General features: G+C 40.6%; 2 protein-coding genes across 10 annotated transcripts in view; one reads left to right on the forward strand and one right to left on the reverse strand.

Annotated features, from left to right (window-relative positions):
- Positions 1–13,182, forward strand: part of NUSAP1 (nucleolar and spindle associated protein 1) — a 45,825-nt gene extending 32,643 nt beyond the window's left edge. For 2 of the 4 annotated variants that reach the window (XM_039232763.1, XM_039232764.1), the window contains exons 7-11: positions 3,246–3,433; positions 5,207–5,364; positions 7,753–7,869; positions 10,955–11,063; positions 12,242–13,182. In XM_039232763.1, coding sequence (XP_039088694.1) covers positions 3,246–3,433; positions 5,207–5,364; positions 7,753–7,869; positions 10,955–11,063; positions 12,242–12,335 — 666 coding nt within the window. In that variant the 3' untranslated portion in view covers positions 12,336–13,182. The remainder of the gene's footprint in view (positions 1–3,245; positions 3,434–5,206; positions 5,365–7,752; positions 7,870–10,954; positions 11,064–12,241) is intronic. The other 2 variants (XM_039232765.1, XM_039232766.1) reach the window with 1 other exon arrangement.
- NDUFAF1 (NADH:ubiquinone oxidoreductase complex assembly factor 1) overlaps positions 8,740–20,738 on the reverse strand; it is a 30,912-nt gene continuing 18,913 nt past the window's right edge. For 5 of the 6 annotated variants that reach the window (XM_039232769.1, XM_039232767.1, XM_039232768.1 and 2 more), the window contains 2 exons: positions 15,143–15,217; positions 13,521–14,400 (listed from right to left, as the gene is read on the reverse strand). In XM_039232769.1, the coding sequence (XP_039088700.1) occupies positions 14,251–14,400; positions 15,143–15,217 (225 nt within the window). In that variant the 3' untranslated portion in view covers positions 13,521–14,250. Of the gene's footprint in view, positions 9,143–13,520; positions 14,401–15,142; positions 15,218–20,738 lie in introns of those variants that run through there. The other variant, XM_039232770.1, reaches the window with a different exon arrangement.

Consider the following 20,738-nt stretch of genomic DNA (forward strand, 5'->3'; position numbering starts at 1 on the left):
CAGACTGAAACAGGCTCCAGGCTCTGAGCTGGCAGTCAGCACAGAGCCCGACGCGGGGCTCGAACCCACGAACCGCGAGATCATGACCTGAGCGAAAGTCGGACGCTTAACCAACTAAGCCACCCAGGCACCTCCCGTGTTGAGTTTTCTGATACAAATGCCAATAGAGAAACACATTGGGTGATGAATTTAAAAAATTTTTTAAAAGGGCGCCTGGGTGGCTCAGTTGGTTAAACATCCAACTTCAGCTCAGGTCATGATCTCAGTTGGTGAGTTCGAGCCCCAAGTCAGTCTCTGTGCTGACACTGCACAGCCTGGAGCCCACTTTGAATTCTGTGTCTCCCTTTCTCTCTGCTCCTCCCCTGCTTACACGCTGTCTCTCTCAAAAATAAATATTAAAAAAAAGTTTTAAACCATAAACTTCTTAGTGAGAAGCTGAATCTACAGTAAGAAACATTCACTTAAACTATGAAACCACTGTTACATAGTCGAAGATATTGTTGATCAACCAGCTAGTAATGACAAAGCCAAGCCATTGCATTTGAATGCCTCCATCTAACAGTGTGGGTGGAGAATCAGAGAAAAGATACTCAGTATGCCCATAACATTATCTTAAATTTTAGCAAGGGCCAGGTATCACTACATTCACCGTTGAATCCTGGACAGGAGGTCCATACTGATCATTTACAGAAAGTAAACATCTAGTTCCTTTGTTCTGCACATGCAGGAGCTGGCTGCAAATATGTCTGCAGCAAGGCCACTCATTTTCCTTACCATGAAGCTAGGTCTACTTAAGTACTTGATTGAAAGCCAAGTTTTCTATAATACTACATAATATGAGTAAGTGAATTTTCCAGGTAAAAATTAAGGGCAGAACAACTACCTCAATCATAAACTTGAGTGTAGCCCTGAAGATGTGTTGAATACATGAGCAAATTATTTTTTACTGCCCCATCTGAATGAGTTTAGTTCTAAAATCTCATGTCCACTCTCCACTGTAGAAGGAATAGATCTATCACCATAGCTGATAGGAAGTTTTTCTTGACAGTAGACATGTTTTGGGATTGATCACTGGATAGTCTAGGATAATAATAAGCAGAGGTCCTAGACAGAATCTTGACTTTGATGATTAAGCAGTGAGACCTATTTGACTTAGTTACCAAAGGCTTTCTACAAAATCGGAAACATTGTGGGGCGCCTGGGTGGCTTAGTCGGTTAAGCATCCGACTTTTGCTTAGGTCATGATCTCGCGGTTCGTGGGTTCGAGCCCCGCGTCGGGCTCTGTGCTGACTGCCAGCTCGGAGCCTGGAGCCTGTTTCAGTCTGTGACTCCCTCTCTCTCTGACCCTCCCGTGCTCACGCTGTCTCTCTCTCTCTCTCTGTCCTCTCTCTCTCCTAGAAATAAATTAAAAAAAAAAACATTTAAAAAAAAATTAAAAAATAAAAAGAAACATTGTGCGCCAAGATGCTTGTTTATTTTACCAATAGTAGAAATGATGAAATCTTAAAATCTTTTTTAATATGTGGAAAAATTCCAACTGAATTGTCATTTCTTTGATCAGTATATGTTTATATGTTATAATTGGCTGGGGTTTTTTGGTGAATTTATTTTCTCAAATTTTATGCAGTCATTATCCATTTATATTAATGCTATATCATGAATACTTTCCTACAGTTTATCTTTTAACTATATTAATGGTGTCTTTTATCTTGTGAAAGTTTTTTGTTTTTTTTTTTTTTTTAAGTTTATCCACCTTTTCCTTTTAAGGGTCTGTTTTTTTGCTATGCCCATCCTGTTTCAAAGTCATAAAAATGACCGCTTTTATTATTTTCCTCTGTGTTTAATCCTTAATCCACATTTTTGTGTATAGGTATGACTGGGCTCTTTGTTAGGACCAAAGAGAATTTTTATTGATAAAAGAAAGGAACTGGTTACATGCATTGCTAACAACATGAACTAGTACTATTAGAATCAGTGGTATAATATTGTACCTGAAGAAAAAGTCAGAAAGATTGGTTAGGGCTAGTAGAATCATTTCTACATTATAAGTTGCTCAAACAAAGACGTAGAGTTGATGGTCCTGACACCAGGTGAACTGTGAGGAGACACAGGGTGGGAACTGGGAATCTTGGCAGACAGGTAGAAGGCAGCATTAACAGTGTGGTTAAATAGAAGAGTGTGCCTGTTACATCTAACCTGGGCTCTCGGCTTAAGGTACAGATGTGTACTTACTAAATATTTTGGTTTTAACTTTGTCTCACATTGGAATCTCTTCTGCTTGTATGTTGAGGTGAGAAGTTAACATAATTCTCTTGCTGCTTGTATTTCCTAAGATATAATGAACATTTTTCTGTCTTAACAATTTAAGTAGTCTGACCACTGTTGTCAGTTAACAAAGCTGTATTTCTTCCGCTGGCAACACAGCTTAAACTAGTGATGGGAAAACCTTGTTATTCTGTGTGCCTTGACAATATCTAAAGAGATCGGGCATGAGGACCCTCCCCGCCATTTGAAAGGGAGCATTTCCCTCCGTCCCTCATTTGTTTTTTGTTTTATAATTTTTTATTTTTAATCTTTACTTTTGTGAGTAAGACAGAGTAAGTGTAAACAGGGGAGAGACAGACACAGAATCTGAAACAGGCTCCAGGCTCTGAACTGGCTCTGAGCACAGAGCCCGACGCGGGGCTCAAACCCACAAACCATGAGATCATGACCTGAGCCGAAGTCGGACGTTTAACCGACTGAGCCACCCAGGTGCCCCTTGTTTTGTTCTTAAAGAACTTTAAGAAACCACTAGAGAGTAGTGGGAGTAGGGGTGTAGTTAGTTGTAGATTCCACATGCTAATTATATAATAGGTGGTTCTTCAAGTTTATTGAGTAAACTGCATATCACCTTCTCAGAGATACCACATGTCCAAGAGAAGCTACTTATCCTCCTTTCTGGCCACAGGGGACTATTTAGCCACATTCTCTAGTCAGATTAATACCTGGCTTCATGGCAGCTTGGAAAGGCTTTCTGTCACACATTACTCAGCACAACCAGAAGTTACTCCTAACTCAGTTATCATAGCAATACAGGTGCAGGGCAGTGCCCAGCCCACCTGTCAGGAATAGGATGAGGTGGTGAGAAGGAAAGCTAACAAGTGGGGTTAAAAGTGGGGATGTAACAGAGGAATGAATGGGGGTGCTCTGGAGACAACACTAAGAAGCCAAACTTGAACAAGGTTTTGGGTATCTTTCTTCAGAAGCCGCCCGTCACTAAGGGAATGGTGGTGACCCCAGTTCCTCTCCGGGGAAGATTCCCTGTGGCTTGTACTCCTACCAGCCAGCGCCGCTCACAGGGCCGGCCCTCCGGGGCCACAGGCCGCAGCACCTTGTGCGGGAAGGGGCCCACCAAGCGTCCTGTTCTATCAGCAACTAAAATGAACGTCAGGTAAGAAGAGCTCCAAAATATAATCAAGGACAAGGTCTCAAAGCTTTACTGCTTCCTATACATTTCAGGTAGATGACATCAAATTTGTTTCTTTCTTGATGAAAAAGAAGGCAAAGAGGATCAGAAGAGAAAGATCAACAGATGGTTTTTATAAGTTCTAATCTTTTTTTCTTTATATTTGTGTTCCGTATTCTTTTATCGAATTTCTCTAAGCTCACATTTGGTCCATAAAAGATATAAATGGATATTCATTTTATTAGTTCAATGCATGCCTGTACAGATCTCTAAAGAGAAATTTTTTCATTGACTTAAATGTAAAGTTGAAGCTAAATTCCTACAGAAAGTCTCTCAGTGCAGTGAACTAAATTGATTCGTCCTAAAGTAGAAATATTGTAACCCATTGATTGGGGACTGCAGTGTCACATCTATCATGCCTTATTGATCCCTGTATTTTCTTGTGCCTTTCCTGATAGCAAGAGAGCCACCAATTATAACTATCACAGAGATGAAGATGTTCAGGCCCCTTTTCTTTAATACAAAAACATTGTTTTTGGTTTTTTTTTTTTAAGATTTTATTCTTAATAATCTCCAAGCCCAATGTGGTGTTCAAACCCACACCCTGAGATTAAGAGTCACACACTCTACCAAATGAGCCAGCCACGTATCCCTCTTCTCTCCTTTTTCAAGGGCATTTGCAGCATCTAATAGACCTGGTGCCTGGAAACACTTCCCCCAACCTATGAACTACTTGGCAGTTCTGATTGTATTTAATACTACTTAAGAACCACATGGTCAGGGGCAAGTCCTTGCTACACTGCAGTGTCTTAACAGTGCTATAGAATGTTTTGTAATAATTTAGAGTGTGGATTCAGGATTACCACTACATCTTTAGTTAGAAGTCCAGAGGGTCTTGTCTGTTAAACCCCACCACCATGTATACTTGTATCTGTCATTTCTGAATTTCATTGAATCTAAGACCCTATCAACCAGAGGTTCACCATTATCTTCTGAACCACTAAGAAAAATTACTGCCAGGGCGCCTAGGTGGATCAATGGGTTGAGTGTCCAACTCTTGGTCTCAGCTCGGGTCATGATCTCATGGTTTGTGAGTTCGAGCCCTACATTGGTCTCTGTGCTGATGATGCAGAGCCTGCTTGCGATTCTTTGTCTCCCTCTCTCTTCTGCCTCCCCTCCTATAGTGCTCTCTTCCTCTCAAAAATAAACATTTAAAAAAAAAAATCACTGCCAGCTATGATGTGTTGCTAATTATTAAACATATCTCGATTTCAGACATTAATATAGAAAATATGCATCATAGAAACAATGAAATACCTTTATGGCAATTTGCTAGAAGTAGAAAATGGGCTACGTACAATTCAAATGAATGGCATTCTTCTAGGAAGATGTAAGATCTGTTCCCATCAGTTACTTGGCATAGCAGTCTCCTGTTCCCTCTGATTTGCTATCTTCAGGTGGAGAAAGTACTCCCTAAACTGTAACTTGAGCCCCACAGGCAGCTCCTTTGAGCTTTGCCTTGTCCTGTTTTTGGCCAAGGCAAGGAAAGCAGAGAATATAAAACCATATTTTACCAAAAAGGTTGACAAATGATTTGCTTTAGTATCAGTGTTTTCAAATGTTTATTCTGCAAAAGAGGTTCATTCACATAAGTATTTATTGACCCCTTTTGCTCTTTGGTGATGGATAGGTGTGTGTTTGATACAAGTTACTCTTGACATAAAGCACTAATATCTTGTACTCCACTGTCCTGTTTAGGTTTTCAGCCACTACCAAAGATAATGAGCATAAATGGTCATTGACCAAGACTCCAGCCAGGAAGTCTCCACATGTGACCATGGCTGGGAGTACCCCAAAAGGCCAGGCTGTGCTTCAGACATGCAAGCTGAAGACCACAAAGGGGAATTCTGCTTCTGGTAAACAGAACAAAAACTTTGGTTCATCTTTAAGCCATGTAACTTCCTGAAATTAAGTATTATATCTTTTTACTTTAAGCTTTTCCATATCCATAAAAACAAAAGCAAAAATTTTACTATGGCATATTTTTCATTTTATATTGGTGAGGAAAATGCCAGACACACAAACCAAAAAAAAAAAATAAATTAAAAAAAAAAAAATTATCTGCCAGAGGACTCCCTCTTGTCTACAAGGAGTCCTAAGATGCTAACCCTCCCTGAAGAGCATTCAGTCCCGTTCCAGACTCAGGGATTAGGAGGAGGATCAGGGTATTCATTACAGCCTCTGGTCCTCCGGGACTCTGAAACTAACAGGATCCCAGAATTCATGAAATAAATGCCACACTATGGGCCAGTAGATAGTGGGCCAGAATAAGCCATGTAGATACTCTTCCACACACAGTCTACTTAATTAGCACCTACAATGACCAGTTGGTTTTCAACAGAATACTGCAATAGCAGTATGAAATTCAAAAAAAAAAAAAAAATCCCAACAAGCAGATTGAGGCTTGTATTAGAACAGAGTGTGTCAAGATTCTCCCAAGAGTCCTCCTAAAGAGCCTTGATCACAAAGAAAGGGCTGCCAGCTTCCCTGAGACTAGAGCAATCCAGCAGGAGCTTTACAGTGATAATCAGTGGGGAGACTCTTGAGAATTTCTCGATACCTTAAAGATAGTGAGGCTGACAACTACATTTTAAAAGAGTTCAAAATGGTGGGGACAGTTAAGTTTATGATTCCTCCTCTAAATGAACTCTTTAATTCCCATTCTGTTAATTTACATAAGCAAGCAAACATTCCATATGACATCATATTTTGTTGTTGTTAAATGTTTATTTTGAGAGAGCGCAAGCAGGGGAAGGGGTAGCAAAAGGGGGACAGAGGACCCAAAGCTGGTTGTGAGCTGACAGCAGCAAGCCGGATGTGGGGCTCAAACTCACGAACCACGAAATGATGACCTAAGCCAAAGTCAGATGCTCAGTTGAACCATCCAGGCACCCATCCACATAATATTCTAAATCTTCTTACAGTGTGGAACAAAAGGGACTAGGCAGAGGGCAGTGCTAAAAATTGAGTGGACCTGGCTAAGAAACGACTGTGTTATTTTACAGAGAGCTGGCGTCAACTGAGTAGCAGCCACTTACCTCATAATGAGAACGGACTCACAAATGCTCACAGATAAAAACATGAGGCAGAAACTAAATGTTCACCATATTCTGAGCTTTCTCCTCATGGTAATTCAGGGGTGTCTCCAGTTAGGGTGGCATAGTTTTTCCCCCAACTATCAGAAAGTTTTTCCTTATGTAAAGGAAATAAAATTATATGATTCTTTTTTTCCTATGATTTGCTTCATTCACTCAGTATGTTTCAAGAACCATCCATTTTGATAAATTAGCTAAAGTTTGTTCATCTTCACTAGTATGGAGATACTTCAACTTATCTGTGTTAACTGCTCATGGACATGTGGATATTTCCAACTTTTGTTTTTACGCATAGTGTTAGTACCATTCTTATTAACCATGTCTCCCATACACGTACAAGAGCTTCTGCAGACACAGGGTGGACTGCTGGTTCGCAGGGCTGCAGATGGCCGCTGTACAGGTTGAACTGTACCCATTTAAATTCTCATCAGCATTGTGGACAGCCCCAGTGTTTTCCCCACCACCACCGGCACCTGGTAGTGACACAGTGGGATCACTTAAGCACAGGGGTTTTGTGCTTCTCTGGTTTAAGTGGGTGGTCCTAGATCAGATCCTGGTTGTTTATTCATATATACGTGCAAGTGCTAACATAGGACAATAGCCTAAGTATAGCCTGTGATGGGAAAGAATTATAAAATGTGCCCAACTGTAGCAGATATTTGGCTGAGTCCTACCATCTTGGTATATTAACTTTATGGTATGAGAATTCACATTTTTAAATAACTTTTATTAAAAAACTAGAGCCACAGATATTTTCATCTGTATGTGATAAGGTTCCTTGCAGACTTTATATCTGTTTATGTGAATGAAAATGTTACTACTAATATATAATATTTTTAAGTGGTAAATAATATCAGGGACACAGACTGAAAATTTACCCAGTTTTTTAAGACCGGATTTTCAATACCCAGCTGATCCTAGGAAATACCATAATAATGAGACTATTCAGGGAGCTGGTCACAAGAGAAGCAAATCTCAGTGGTTAGCTTTCCTAGGCTATTCTTTTTTCCCCTTTTCCTTTTTAACCCTACATGTTTGAGACTATTGATATAGATTATATTCTTAACATTGAGAAGTGGTACTTCAATAAAAAACTTCATAGACCTTTGTTCTAATTAAGCCCTGGGATTTTGTTCTTTGGTTTTGTAGTTGTTACCCCATTCAAGTTGACAACTGAGGCAGGGCAGACTCCAGTCTCCAACAAGAAACCAGTATTTGATCTCAAAGCAAGTCTGTCTCGTCCCCTCAACTACGAGCCACACAAAGGTATGTGGGAATATGCCGAGATAGAAGATGTGCAAAGACTTAAGTTTAAATAGTTGTGCAAATCTGAGGATGTGAAAGATTCCCATACTTGAACACCTAGAATTCCTTCCACTAGGGCCCATACCACTCAGCAAATACTAAGTAATTGATTCACTTAAATTTTTGTTAATCAAAGACATAACTTCTAAGCAGTGTTCTGGCAAAGAAATAAAATATCAGACAAAATCAAGAAACTTGGAAATTGGCCTATGGGTAAATAAATGTTTTCTTTACAACTTTCAAATGACTCCATGCTGGAATCTACCAATTCAACAACCTTTTTTTTTTTTTTTTTTTAAACGTTTTATTTATTTCTGAGTGAGAGAGACAGCGTGAGCAGGGGAGGGTCAGAGAGCGAGCGAGATAGAGAATCTGAAACAGACTCTAGGCTCTGAGCTGGCTGTCAGCACAGAGCCTGACACAGGGCTCGAACCCATGAATCTTGAGATCATGACCTGAGCTGAAGTCGGACGCTCAACTGACTGAGCCACCCAGGTGCCCCTAACAACCTGGGACCTTTATTGGCCATATGAATGCCCATATAAATTGGGCATATATTAAAGTATTTGTGTATCTATTTAAAATAGCAGTACTTTGGGGCGCCTGGGTGGCTTAGTCGGTTAAGCGTCCGAATTTCGCTTAGGTCATGATCTCACGGTTCGTGGGTTCGAGCGTCACGTCGGGCTCTGTGCTGACTGCCAGCTCAGAGCCTGGGGCCTGTTTCAGTCTGTGACTCCCTCTCTCTCTGACCCTCCCCTGTTCACGCTGTCTCTCTCTCTCTCTCCTAGAAATAAATAAGACATTTAAAAAAAAAAAAAAATAAAATAAAATAGCAGTACTTAATGTGATCTTTCAGTGATTCTAAAATTTAAACAATAAGACTTCCCACAAACCATGTTTTTCCAATAGTGTTTAAATTACTAAACAAATCTTAATTAGAGGTAAGTCAGTTGTAGTCCCAAAGCAAAACTACTTTCCTCTCATCCCGCAGCTCACCCTCCCATATGTGGCCCTAGCACCTCTATCTACTGAATTGTCAGGGAGAAACCTAGGAGTCCTCGGGCTCCTCACTCTCTCAGACCCCATGCCTAGTGCATCATCTGGTCATTTCAGCTCTACCTCTGATACAGATCTTTGACCCCAAATATTTTCATCCTCCACTGCAAGTCCCTTTCATCCAGGTTGTCATCATCTCTTGGGGACTTTTAGAGTAGCCTCTTGGTCCCACTCCAACCTGAAAAACAGATCAGAGCATGTCACTGCTTTGCTCAGAACCTCCTAAGGGTTCTCATAATTCCCCCAAGTTGATTATCACCTCCTCTCCAGAGTTTGTGCCAATAACACTGGTATTTCACCTCCTCAGACAGACTGAACTCATTCCCACCTCTAGGTCTTTGAACTTGTTATCCCTCTGCTCCACCTGGAATACTAGTCCCACTGGCCTTTGGACAGCTTGCTCCCTTGTTTTAATGCAGCATCCTCTCAACTGTCACCAACTCAGAGGGCTTACCTCCCTTGCCTCCCCCACTGTTTTCTATTTCTTCATAACTCGTACTCTACCTGATACATGTTACCTGACTATAATCCACTTCTACCACTGGAGAGTAAGCCCAAAAGAGCAATGATTTTTGACTGCTTAGTTCACTGCTACATCCCCAGTACTCAGAAAAGTTTTTAGCACATATCAGGTGCTCAGAAAGTATTTAGGCAATAGCTCTGGCCACCAGTAATTTCTACTAACAACAGAAAACCTGGCTTAGAGTTTCATCTGTGCTGCTTAGTATTTTTATACCCTAGATAAGTCACTTAGTTCCTTAAGGAAAGGAAAAATAAATACTATGTCAGCAGTTACTAAAAGGATCAAATGAGGGGTGCCTGGGTGCCTCAGTCAGGTAGATCTCTGACTTGGGCTCAGGTCATAATCTCACTCATGGATTTTGAATTTGAGCCCAATACCGGGCTCTATGCTGACAGCTCAGAGCCTGGAGCCTGCTTTGGATTCTGCCTCTCCCTCTCTCTCTGCCCTTCCCCCTTCTCGCACATCAAAAATGAACATTAAAATTTTTTAATTTTTATTTTCAATTTTTTAAAGGATCAAATGGTAAGATGGGTGTGAAGATCTTTTTCATAAAATGGGAAACTGCAGGGTCACCTGAGTGGCTCAGGCAGTTAAGCATCAGACTTTTAGTATTGGCTCGGGTCATGATCTTGGGGTTTGTGGGTTAGAGCCCAGAGTTGGGCTCTGTGCTGACAGTGAAGAACCTGCTTGGGATTCTCTCTTTCCCTCCCTCTCTCTGAAAATAAACTTTAAAAGGCGGGGGGGGGGAATTGCAAATAACAATCTTTGGCACTCAGAGAAATATACAAATAAAGTAAAAGTATACTCATTTGGAAATCTGGTCCCAGTTCTAAAGCTAACAAAGTAGTCCCACTCATTCCATTCCAAATACTTTTTACTAGCTGACAGTAATAACATACTGCATAGATGAAATACTACCTTATAATGTTAAATACATAAAACAACCTTGGGACAAACTACTTGGTTGTGATGACTTTTGTTAATGTGCTGTGTAATCGGATTTAGTATTAAGATATTTTGGGGGGCACCTGGGTGGCTCAGTCGGTTAAGCGTCCGAGTTTGGGTCAGGTCATGATCTCACGGTTCGTGGGTTCCTGCCCCCTGTCGGGCTCTGTGCTGACAGCTATTTCAGAGCCTGGACCTGCTTCTGATTCTGTATCTCCCTCTCTCTCTGACCCTCCCCTGCTCGCTTGCTCTCTGTCTCTCAGAAATAAGTGAAACATTAAAAAAAATTTTTTTTGTAGTATTAGGACTATCTGTGACTTTCCAAGGATTAAATAGTTGGACATAAATGCAATTTCTATCTGTGGAATATGAAATTATAGCTAATAGAATTATACTGGCAAATATCTATAAAAACAAAGTAAAAATATTGGTAATGAGCAAGTAGTCCCAGATAGAATAAAAATAGAATAAAAATGGGAATATAAATACAAGAATCTTAAATCTTTGTCTCTCCTAAACTAGGAAAACTGAAACCATGGGGACAAGCTAAAGAAAATAATTCTCTGAAGGAACATGTAAACAGAGTTAGCTTCCACAAGAAAACTTACAAACAACCTCCTCTCCAGACTAGGTGAGTACATAATTATGCAGGTCTATAGTTCTTTTAATGTTGAAAGACTACAGACAAAAAGAAAGCCTCTGAGGGACAGAAAGTTTGAGTAATAGTGGTATTTAAGAAGAGTAGTAGTAGAATCACATATAGAACTGCCTAAAGGTATATGTGCTTAGGACCCACCACAGTGGTTTCTCATTCGGTAAGTGGGAGGTGGGGCCAAAGTAACCACACTGTTTCCAAAGCTCTATAGGTGATACAGAAGGGGACCCTGCTCTCGTACAGGACCCGCTGGCCCAAACAGTGCACCTGGACCTCCCTCTAGCCACCATTCCAAGTGCCCAGACCACCAGATAGATGTAAATTTCTTCACTCCCAAGGAAACCAGGCTTACTAGGCTTCAAGGCCCTACACTAGAGGAAATCCCAGAATGATCCTAAGAGGCTTCCTTCTGCGTGAAAACCATGTTGAAAACAGAGCTTGCCGTGGCCTTCGGCAGGTGCTAGTGGAGTCAGCCCCCCCCCATCAAACTCTCCTGATGCAGGGTTGCCCATTATCTGAATTGCCTATAGCCAGCTGCCACCAAGACCTTTACTAACTTCGCTATTAAGATTAGCATAGGAACACCTGGCTGGCTCAGTCAGAAGAACATACAACTTTCAGTCTCCAGGTTGTGAGTTCCTTCACATTGGGTGTAGAGGTTACTTCAATAAAACTCAAAAAAAAAAAAAAAAAAATCATTAACATGATCTTGAGACCCTCCCTGTCTGAATCCCCAATCGCTTCCAGAAAAATACACTGGCTTCATTCAGTAGACCATGATTCTAGTTCAGGCACTTTTACCAGACTATGATTTTGAGCCTGACCTCCGACTTCCAAAAGTAGAGATTTCTCATTTAAAACAAATTAAGGCACCAAGGTGCCTTATGTCCCAGTTTCATGCTTCATTGTAGGGTGCTGCTTTAACATAAAAGGAAAAATACCAGTTTCTAGCCCTTGTACACAAATGACTTACAGGTGTGGCTTCTATCCAGCAAGCCACTAGAAGACAGTGTCCTGTCAGAGCGTGTTCATCCAAGTGTGCTGGAGGTCAGTGTAAGCTTGGACGGGAGTGTGACAACAGGTGCTTTAACAACAGGTACTCTGGATTCTTGCAGAGCTTCACTAGAGCCTAACGTGTATCTGTCCCTCTTTAGGGAGGAACAACGGAAGCAACATGAGCAAAAACGAAAGGAGAGAAAAGCAAAGGTTTTGGGAGCTCGAAGAGGCCTCATTATGGCTGAAGATTAATTTTTTGGTGTCTTGTAAATATTACCTTATTCTGAATCCTTTTTGTAAATATTTTTCTGTCTTCCCCACTTTAATCAAAAGACCTTTTTCTGTTCTTTGTTCACTATCTATGTAGGGTCAGTGGGTTAACATGCTACATCTCTGAAGACATTATTAACCTTAAAGCTCACATAGTCTTTAAGTGGTTTTTACTTAAGTCTCTGTACAATTCAGTTTTGAACGGAGACTACGACTCTAGATTCTTAACCTAGATTTTTCATGTGAAGTTCCCTCCGCTGATTCTAATATTAACATAAGTGCAATCCTGTTCTAGGCAAAAGCACTTACCCCGATGGTAGGTAGTTCTACCAGAAGCTTAAGTAGAAACTGAACCAATAACAAGTTATGAGTAGGCTAAGTTGAGAAAGTTTACCTCTTGCTCCTCTAGAGAATCTAGTAGTTGTAATGAAACTGGGGGCCATATGGGTTGGTTATGGGATTAATATTCCACCTATGTGAAGTGTCTGGTTACCTATGCACATTCATTCAGATCACTTGATGTAACTGCCATCTGTCACTTAACATATTCTTAAAAACTCTATTGCTCATTCTAGCCTTGCTTATTTAAAAACAAAGAGGGCTGTACTGAAATCTGAGGATTGCTACTTCAAGAATCATTATGCTCTTTGAAACTGACCTCTTAATTCACTTTATGAAAAAAGATTGGAGTTGTTTAGCACCATAGCCATGCTTGTTGCAGCTAGGTAGAGCTTCTGAGCTTTGTACTAATTAAGATTTTCCTAACTGTTTTCTCATGGTGGTAGCTGGATTCTTTGTAAATAAACGGCTTCCAAGATTGAGTTGACCAGCTAAGATTAATAGGCGTCTACTTGTACTCCTTGTGCATCCTTTCCTGACCTCCTCTTCCCACCCTAAGAAATGACCATGTCCTCCTTTTGTATTTTTCACAGCACCTGTCCAATTCTGTTACACTTAGACATGTGAACCCAGAGAACACTGACATATACTCCTGGGTGTTGAATATATTCAGATTTTGCTATTACAAAGGCAGAGATCATTGGGAAACAGGCTGGTAGTGTATTAAATATAGGTCTACCATATGAGCCAGCAATTTTCCTAGATGTATACATATACATACACACCAAGAGAAGTAGAATCACATATCCACACAAGAACTGTAAATACTGTAAATACCATTTACAGCAGTATTTTTCATTGTAGCCAAAAAGAGAAAATCTAGCTGTCCGTTAATGAACAGATTAAAAGTTATTAGTACTTCATTCCTTTTTAGTACATCATAACATGATACAACATGGGTGAATCTCAAAGACATTATGCTAAGTGAAAAGCTGCCAGACATGAAAGTTCACATTACTATCGGATTCTACTTGTAGGATATATCCAGAGAAGATAAACCTATGGAGAAAGTAGATCTGTAGATACCTGATATGGGAGATGGAGTGCCTGGCTAGAGCACTCAATTAAGGTTTCTTTTTAGGCTCCATAGAATTTTCTAAAATTAACTTATACTATGGATTGACAATTCTGTGAATATACTAAAAATCAGTGAAGCGTATAGCAATCTTTAGCAGTCTCCTTTCCTCAAGTGAAGGGTTAGAAAACACAAGAAAGCTATAACAACTTGTGCAGGAATAGTTCCTAACAGGAATCATTCTAACCCAAAACAGTTAAGTTCTTTACATCAGGACTTGTATTCTTTAAGCTGAAGTATAGCTTAGAACCTGATTGCATGCTCTGTCTCCCTCTATCGGGCTTTTCTTGGCCACAGGATTTAGCTTTGTCTCAGGGAACACATACCAGCCATTAGTGGGAAGCCGCTAAAGAAAAATTATTTTGTCTATGTCATCATGGATAATACTTCGTTTGGTAGTACAAAATTACCATATCATTTCTACTACTTAAAAAGTCTTGGGTTAAGCTCTGGAGAATTTTCATAGGCGAATTCTTCTGTGTGGGCTGGATCAGTAAAAACTCCAATAAAATCGATTTCCAGGAAGAATGGACCATCTACTTTATCAGCCAGGGTGAATCCAACAGAAGAGATCTACATTTAAAATAGAGCAATTGATCAAAATCTCATACACAGATATCATTCCTGGAGTTTGCAAGTTCGTGAGGTGATTAATATAGCTGGGTCTTGGGGCACCTAGGTGGCTTAGTTAAGCATCTGACTTCCGCTGGGGTCATGATCTTGCCGTTCATAAGGTCGAGCCCCACGTGGGGCCCAGTGCTGACAGAGCCTGCTTCATACTCTATGTCTCCCTCTCTCTCTGCACCTCCCCTGCTAGCGTGTACGCACAGGCTCTCTCTCCTCTCTCTCTCAAAAATAAACATTAAAATTTTAATATAGCTGGGTTGTTACACTATCAGCCCTCAGCAAGCAAGTACACCAGAGTTCTCAGATGCTGTAGCAAATGGGAAGTGTAGGGCTGATTTTCTACTTCCTCTTCCCTGTCTTCAAAGTAGTGCCCCTTACAACGGGTAAGGTCAGCATGGATGTCTAATGGAGATTACTTCCAGCCCTCTTTAAATCTAATACTTTTCACTTATTTGGAGTTAAAATGTAAGTAGGCTGAAATGATGATGACCATAGGATATTCCTCCAGGATGGAGGTTTGGCTCACAAAGATAGGTCTGAGTCAGCCTCCATGTGGGAACAACAGGGATGGCCTCAAGAAGTTGCAGCTTTCATTTGCCAGCCCTCAAAAATGGACTGAAATGATCCTTACAGGAGTTCTGTTTCATTAAAGGGAACAGTTCTGAGTGAAAGTACAGGAAAATGTTACCTTGTCAAGCAGAAGCTGGTACTGGGCATCCCGGATTCTTCCTTGATTAGAGAAGAAAAATTTGGAGAAAGGAATCTGAAGAAAAAAAAAGAAAAAGCATTTACCTTAGAGCTCAAATGTAAGGAACTGAGGCAGTTGTATGGAATTGCAAAGATAATAGTTTAATGTTATGAATTCTAACGTTATAATTCTAATACATGCAGTTATAACAAGTGGCTAGTCATTAGGATCATAGATAACATTTTTTAAAAATGAAGTATTAGAGGGCTCCTGGGTGGCTCCATAAGTTGAGCTCAGGTCATGATCTCACAGTTTGTGGGTTGGAGCCCCATGTTGGGCTTTGTGCTGATAGCCTAGAGCCTGCTTTAGATTCTGTGTCTCCTCCTCCCTCTGCCCCTCCCCTGCTCAGGCACATACACAGGCTCGCTCGCTCTCTCTCTCAAAAATAAACATTAAAAAAAAAAAATGAAGTACTAGAAAGAAACCAGTAGGGGCACCTGGGTGGCTCAGTCGTTTGAGCTTCCGACTTGGGCTCAGGTCATGTTCTCACAGTTCGTGGGTTCGAACCCTGTGTCGGGCTCTGTGCTGACCGCTAGCTCAGAGCCTGGAGCCTGCTTCAGATTCTGTGTCTCCCTCTCTCTTTGACCCTCTCCTGCTCATGCTGTCTCTCTCTCTCTCGCTCTCAGAAATAAAAACATTAAAAATTTTTTTCTTTTAAAAATAGAAAGAAACCAATATATACCATTCTAAGCCAGAAATCCCAAAGGAAAAATGATAGAGTACAACTGAACTTTCTGACAGCAACAACAAAGGATAAATTAAATATGTGTTAACATTTATGAACAAAAATCTATTAAATACAAAGCTTTAAAAAATAAGATTTAACAACCAAAGGAAACAGGGAAGGGGGAAAACGGGCCCACTTGTATACAGTGGGTATGCGTGCAGACTGGTACAATTCTTAAGAGTGGCCAGCAACTGGGAGGCTCCAAGAGTCCCCCTTCTGTGTACACACACCCTCTTCCAGGTATTCACGCCAACCTCCGCTGCTGAGAAGGGACTGTGCACAAGTAAGGTCCTAAAGCGGAAGACCTTAATGCAGGGAATATTATCCTCTATAGGCACAAGGTAATCACTTGAGCCCATAGGAGGGACTGGCACAAGGGCTTAAGAGTATGAGAGAGATTCAGTGGGCAGAGACCCTCTACTGCTGGCTCTGAAGGTGGAGGAAACAAAAACGAAAGGCAAGGAATGCAGGCAGCTCCTAGGAGAGTGGTGCTCAGCGGATAACCAGTCAAGAAACCAGGACATTAGTCCAACAATAATAGGAAATGAATTTGGCCAATAACCAGAATAAGCTTGTAAGTGGATTCTTCCCCAGAAAGCCTCCAGAAAGGAATATAGCCCAGGTGATACCTTGATTTCAGCCTTCTAAAGCCCTGAGCACTGAACTCAGTCATACCAAGTCCCAACTCCTGACCTATCAAACTGAGCTAATGTGGGTCTTTTGAAGCTGATCGGTATATGGTAATGTCTCACAGAGCAATAGAAAACAGCAATATTTAGCAATATTTGAAATGCCATAACTTGGACCTACACTTTACTTTTAGGAGTTTATGTTACAGACTCTGAAAAGTACATAACAGTACAGCTTTTTCTAGTAACAAAAACAAAACAAAAAGAAAAATAGGGGAATAGTTAAAAGATTACATTGCATCCATACAATACTGTGCAGCTGTTTCTCTTAATGTACATCTACACAGGATGGAATAGGCAGACCTCTATAATTTATTAGGAGAAAAAAATCTAAGAACCCACAGTATAAACATAAATTAAAAAAAAATTTACTATGGCAATTAGGGAGTGCTTGCATGGCTCAGTTGGTTGAGCATCTGACTCTTGATTTCAGCTTAGGTCATGATAAGATGGTTCATAGGTTCTAACCTATCAGGCTGTGTGTGGACAGTGTGGAACCCACTTGGAATTCTCTCTCCCTTTCTTTCTGCCCCTTGCTCACTCATGCTTGTCTCCCTCTCAAATTTTTAAAAAATTTACCAAAGCAATTGGGAACCCGTTGCTATTAATACAGGAATCAACTATGGGAGTTCCATATAACAGAAAATGCCAGGGGTGCCTGGGTGGTTCACTGGTTAAGCATCCAACTTTGGCTCAGGTCATGATCTCATGGTTGGCAGTACCAGGCTCTCTGCTGTCAGCACAGAACCAACTTCAGATCCTCTACTCCCCCCTCTCTATCCCTCCCCACTTGCACAAGCATGCGCATGCACGCTCTCTCAAAAACATTTTTAAAAAGTGCCAAAAAGGGCACTAGGTGGCTGAGGCAGTTAAGCATCCAACTTCAGCTCAGGTCATAGTCTCGCCGTCTGTATGTTCAAGTCCCATGTTGGAGTCTGTGCTGACAGCTCAGAGCCAGGAGCCTGCTTCAGATTCTGTGTCTCCCTCTCTGCCCCTCACCTGCTCATGCTGTCTCTCTGTCTCTGTCTTTGTCTCCCAAAAATAAAAAAACATTAAAAATTTTTTTAAATGCCAAACAAAATAACAAAAAGTGAAAAACAACTCCACAAAGTGATAGAGAAGCTCTCTAGGATTTAAATTAAAATAATAATAACAAGCACCAGAGATGCACAAAGTTTGCTATTTTTGCTTTTGAGTAAAATTGGACAAAATAAGAACATGTATTCACATTTGCTTATATTTGCATAACAAAACTGCCAACCTACAAAAGAAACTACTGAAAGTGGCACCCTAGAGTGGGTGGGCAGGAAGAGTCATCAAGAACATGAGTGGAAGTGAGATTTCTCACTGTACGTCATTTTAGATTTTTGAAGTTTAAACCAAGATTTTAATGTGCTGTTCAGATTATTTATCACCAAAAACAGTTCTGCACATAAAAACAAGCTCAATTCAAAGCTCAGATTCCAAACCACCACCGCATTAGATCACACTGCTCACAGAGCAGATTTAAATGTAATCATGCCCTCTTTCACCTGCTCACTTCATTCCTGTAAGACAAACCTGGAGGGGACACCACCTCCCTGTCAGTTTTTCATTTTGTGCCCTAGTTTTGCACTTCATCTACCTCATTATTCAAAATATATTTTGGAAATGGAATCAAGGCTACCTAGTTGCCATTCAAGGATCATGGGTCACCCATCCGACGGTCTCCTCAAACTAATCTCTTCTTTTTGACACACAATTCTCTAAGACCACTGTCTACAAGGGAACTGAATTTTTTTTAAGCTGGATAAAAAAGCTAAGAAGGAACATTAAATCTTGCATAAAAAAAAGGGATGAGCAGTTGCTCTCTATAAGGGAAAGTAAACTGAAGAATTTTTCCATCATTTTCCTGGTTTTCTCCCTATAATCAGAGTAAATATTTAAGCATCTCACTTTTATTTACTCAAAGAGAATTATTCATGCAGAAGTGAAAAGCAGTTAGTAACATTTAATTAAAAACCACTCGTGACTGACTACACTTACTGTAATGAGCAATGAGTAATGTATATAAATGGTGCATCACTGTTGTATACCTGAAACTAATACAACATTGTAGGTTGATAACACTTTGATTAAAAAAAAAATCTTTTCCCCAACACTTTCCCTTAATAATTTAGAAAGCTGTTGTAAACAGCTATTCTTTCCAGCCAAAGTTAGGACTACATGTATTTATGGCAGTAATACCAGACAATAATTTGACAGTGTGCAAAGCCCTAAAAATCTACGTATCATTTATTCTAGGAATGTTCACAGTGAAAAACTCTGAAAACAATCTAAATGTCCAGTAATAAAGGAAAAACTAGGTAAACTGTTCTATTTATATAATAAAATATCATACAGACATTTAAAATAAAAAATATCTTTCAGAAGTTGTATATAAAATTCAGCAAACAACACATTATGAAACAGCACTGACACAATACCATTTTTGTTAAAAAAATTTTTTTTAATTTTTTAATGCAAATAGAAAAATCTGGGGGAAAGGACCAAGATGGCAGAATAGCATGGAAGATTTTTTTGGCATCTCTCATCCCTGAAATGCAGCCACATCAACACTAAACCATCTAGCACACCTAGAAAACTGATTTGAGGATTAACACAACAATCTACACAACCTGAACCACAGAACTCAGCAGGTACATGGCACTGAGAGGTGAACTGGGAGAGAGAGAAGCCACCGAGGGCAGGGAGCTGTTTTTGCTTGTGGGGAGAGTACTAAGAAAAGCAACCCCCTACAAGAGCAGCTAGAAAGAAAAAGTAAAAGTGGAAACAACCACAAGGGTCTGAACAAAAAGGGAGAAAGGAGAGGGTTTAAATTCCATTAAGACTATAGAAAGATCAGGAGCACAGTGTCTGAAATCTGTGGCTCAATACCTGGTGGAGCTCTGGTAGGAAGAGCAAATCCCCAGACGCAGAGAGCAAGGTCCAAGAGGTCCTCAGGCCACAAGGAGAGAGGCGGTTCCCCTGCTACAAGGACATTTGATAAAGGCTATGTGGCCTCCCCACAAAGAAAGGTCCAAGCAGGCCCCAGAGAACAATCACATTCACTGGTGTTGGAACAAGGACCTTAAAGATTAAGCCTGGTTCCAGATGTGTGTTGTGATTTACCATAATCCCTGAAACACAGCTACATGATCACGTGAACTTTTTCTGGGGTGGACTGGCACCCAGCCGCAGTCACTGGGCATTGGCAGCAGCACAGTCTGGAGAATGTACAGGGAGGCATGCCAGCACCCCGCCATTGCTCAGCAAGACCCATTCCCAGAAGGTCTGAGCGGGTCAAAGCCACGGTCCCTTAGAAGTGAGGGTTGGGAAACACATCTCCATCTGAGATAAAACTCAGGAGGGAGGTTCCTCCTGGCAGCCTGATGGCTTGGTCATGGGCACTGTAGAAGCGGGTAGTGGACAGAAACCAGAGACAAAGGAGGGGTGCTTGATTGCTGGTCGGGGAGAACACAGTTCTGATACCAGAGACTGGGTAGTCGGGTGATGCCATTTTCACCCCACACACCTACACATGCCACAACAATTCACCCCAGTAACCCAAGCAGCACCATCTTGTGGAGAATGGAGCCATTACACTAAGCCCTGCGCAACTGGGCCAACCATGCTCTTGAGGAGGAACACACCACAAGTCACTTCTCCTGCTTGGTTTACGGACTGTAAAGTGCCTCACAGTTTGACTTCTACGGGAAACCAGATGTAATTTCAATCGTATTTTATTCTGTTTGCTAGTCCTTTTATTCAATTTTTTTTCTTATTCTTGAATACAGAAAGAAAAAATTATTTTTATTTTCCATTTTTGTTCAAATATTAATTTTTTTCTATATTTTTATTTTTCTACATTTTTAAAATTCTATTTTACTTCCATCATTTCATTTTGTTCTATTTTATTGTACTCAAATTTTCAAATGCTTTCCTTTTATTCTTATCTTTCCCTATTTAATCTATCAAGCTTCTTTCAACAACCTGACAGAATCACAGGGGTCCCAAAAGATGAAGAGAGAGAAAATGGAGTAGTAAATTTATGTGAGCAAATCATAGCAGAAACTTTCCTAACTGGAGGAAAGGCACAGGC

Source organism: Hyaena hyaena, unplaced genomic scaffold (genome assembly GCF_003009895.1).
Source record: "Hyaena hyaena isolate Hyena2069 unplaced genomic scaffold, ASM300989v1 scaffold_70, whole genome shotgun sequence".
Lineage (NCBI taxonomy): Eukaryota > Metazoa > Chordata > Mammalia > Carnivora > Hyaenidae > Hyaena > Hyaena hyaena.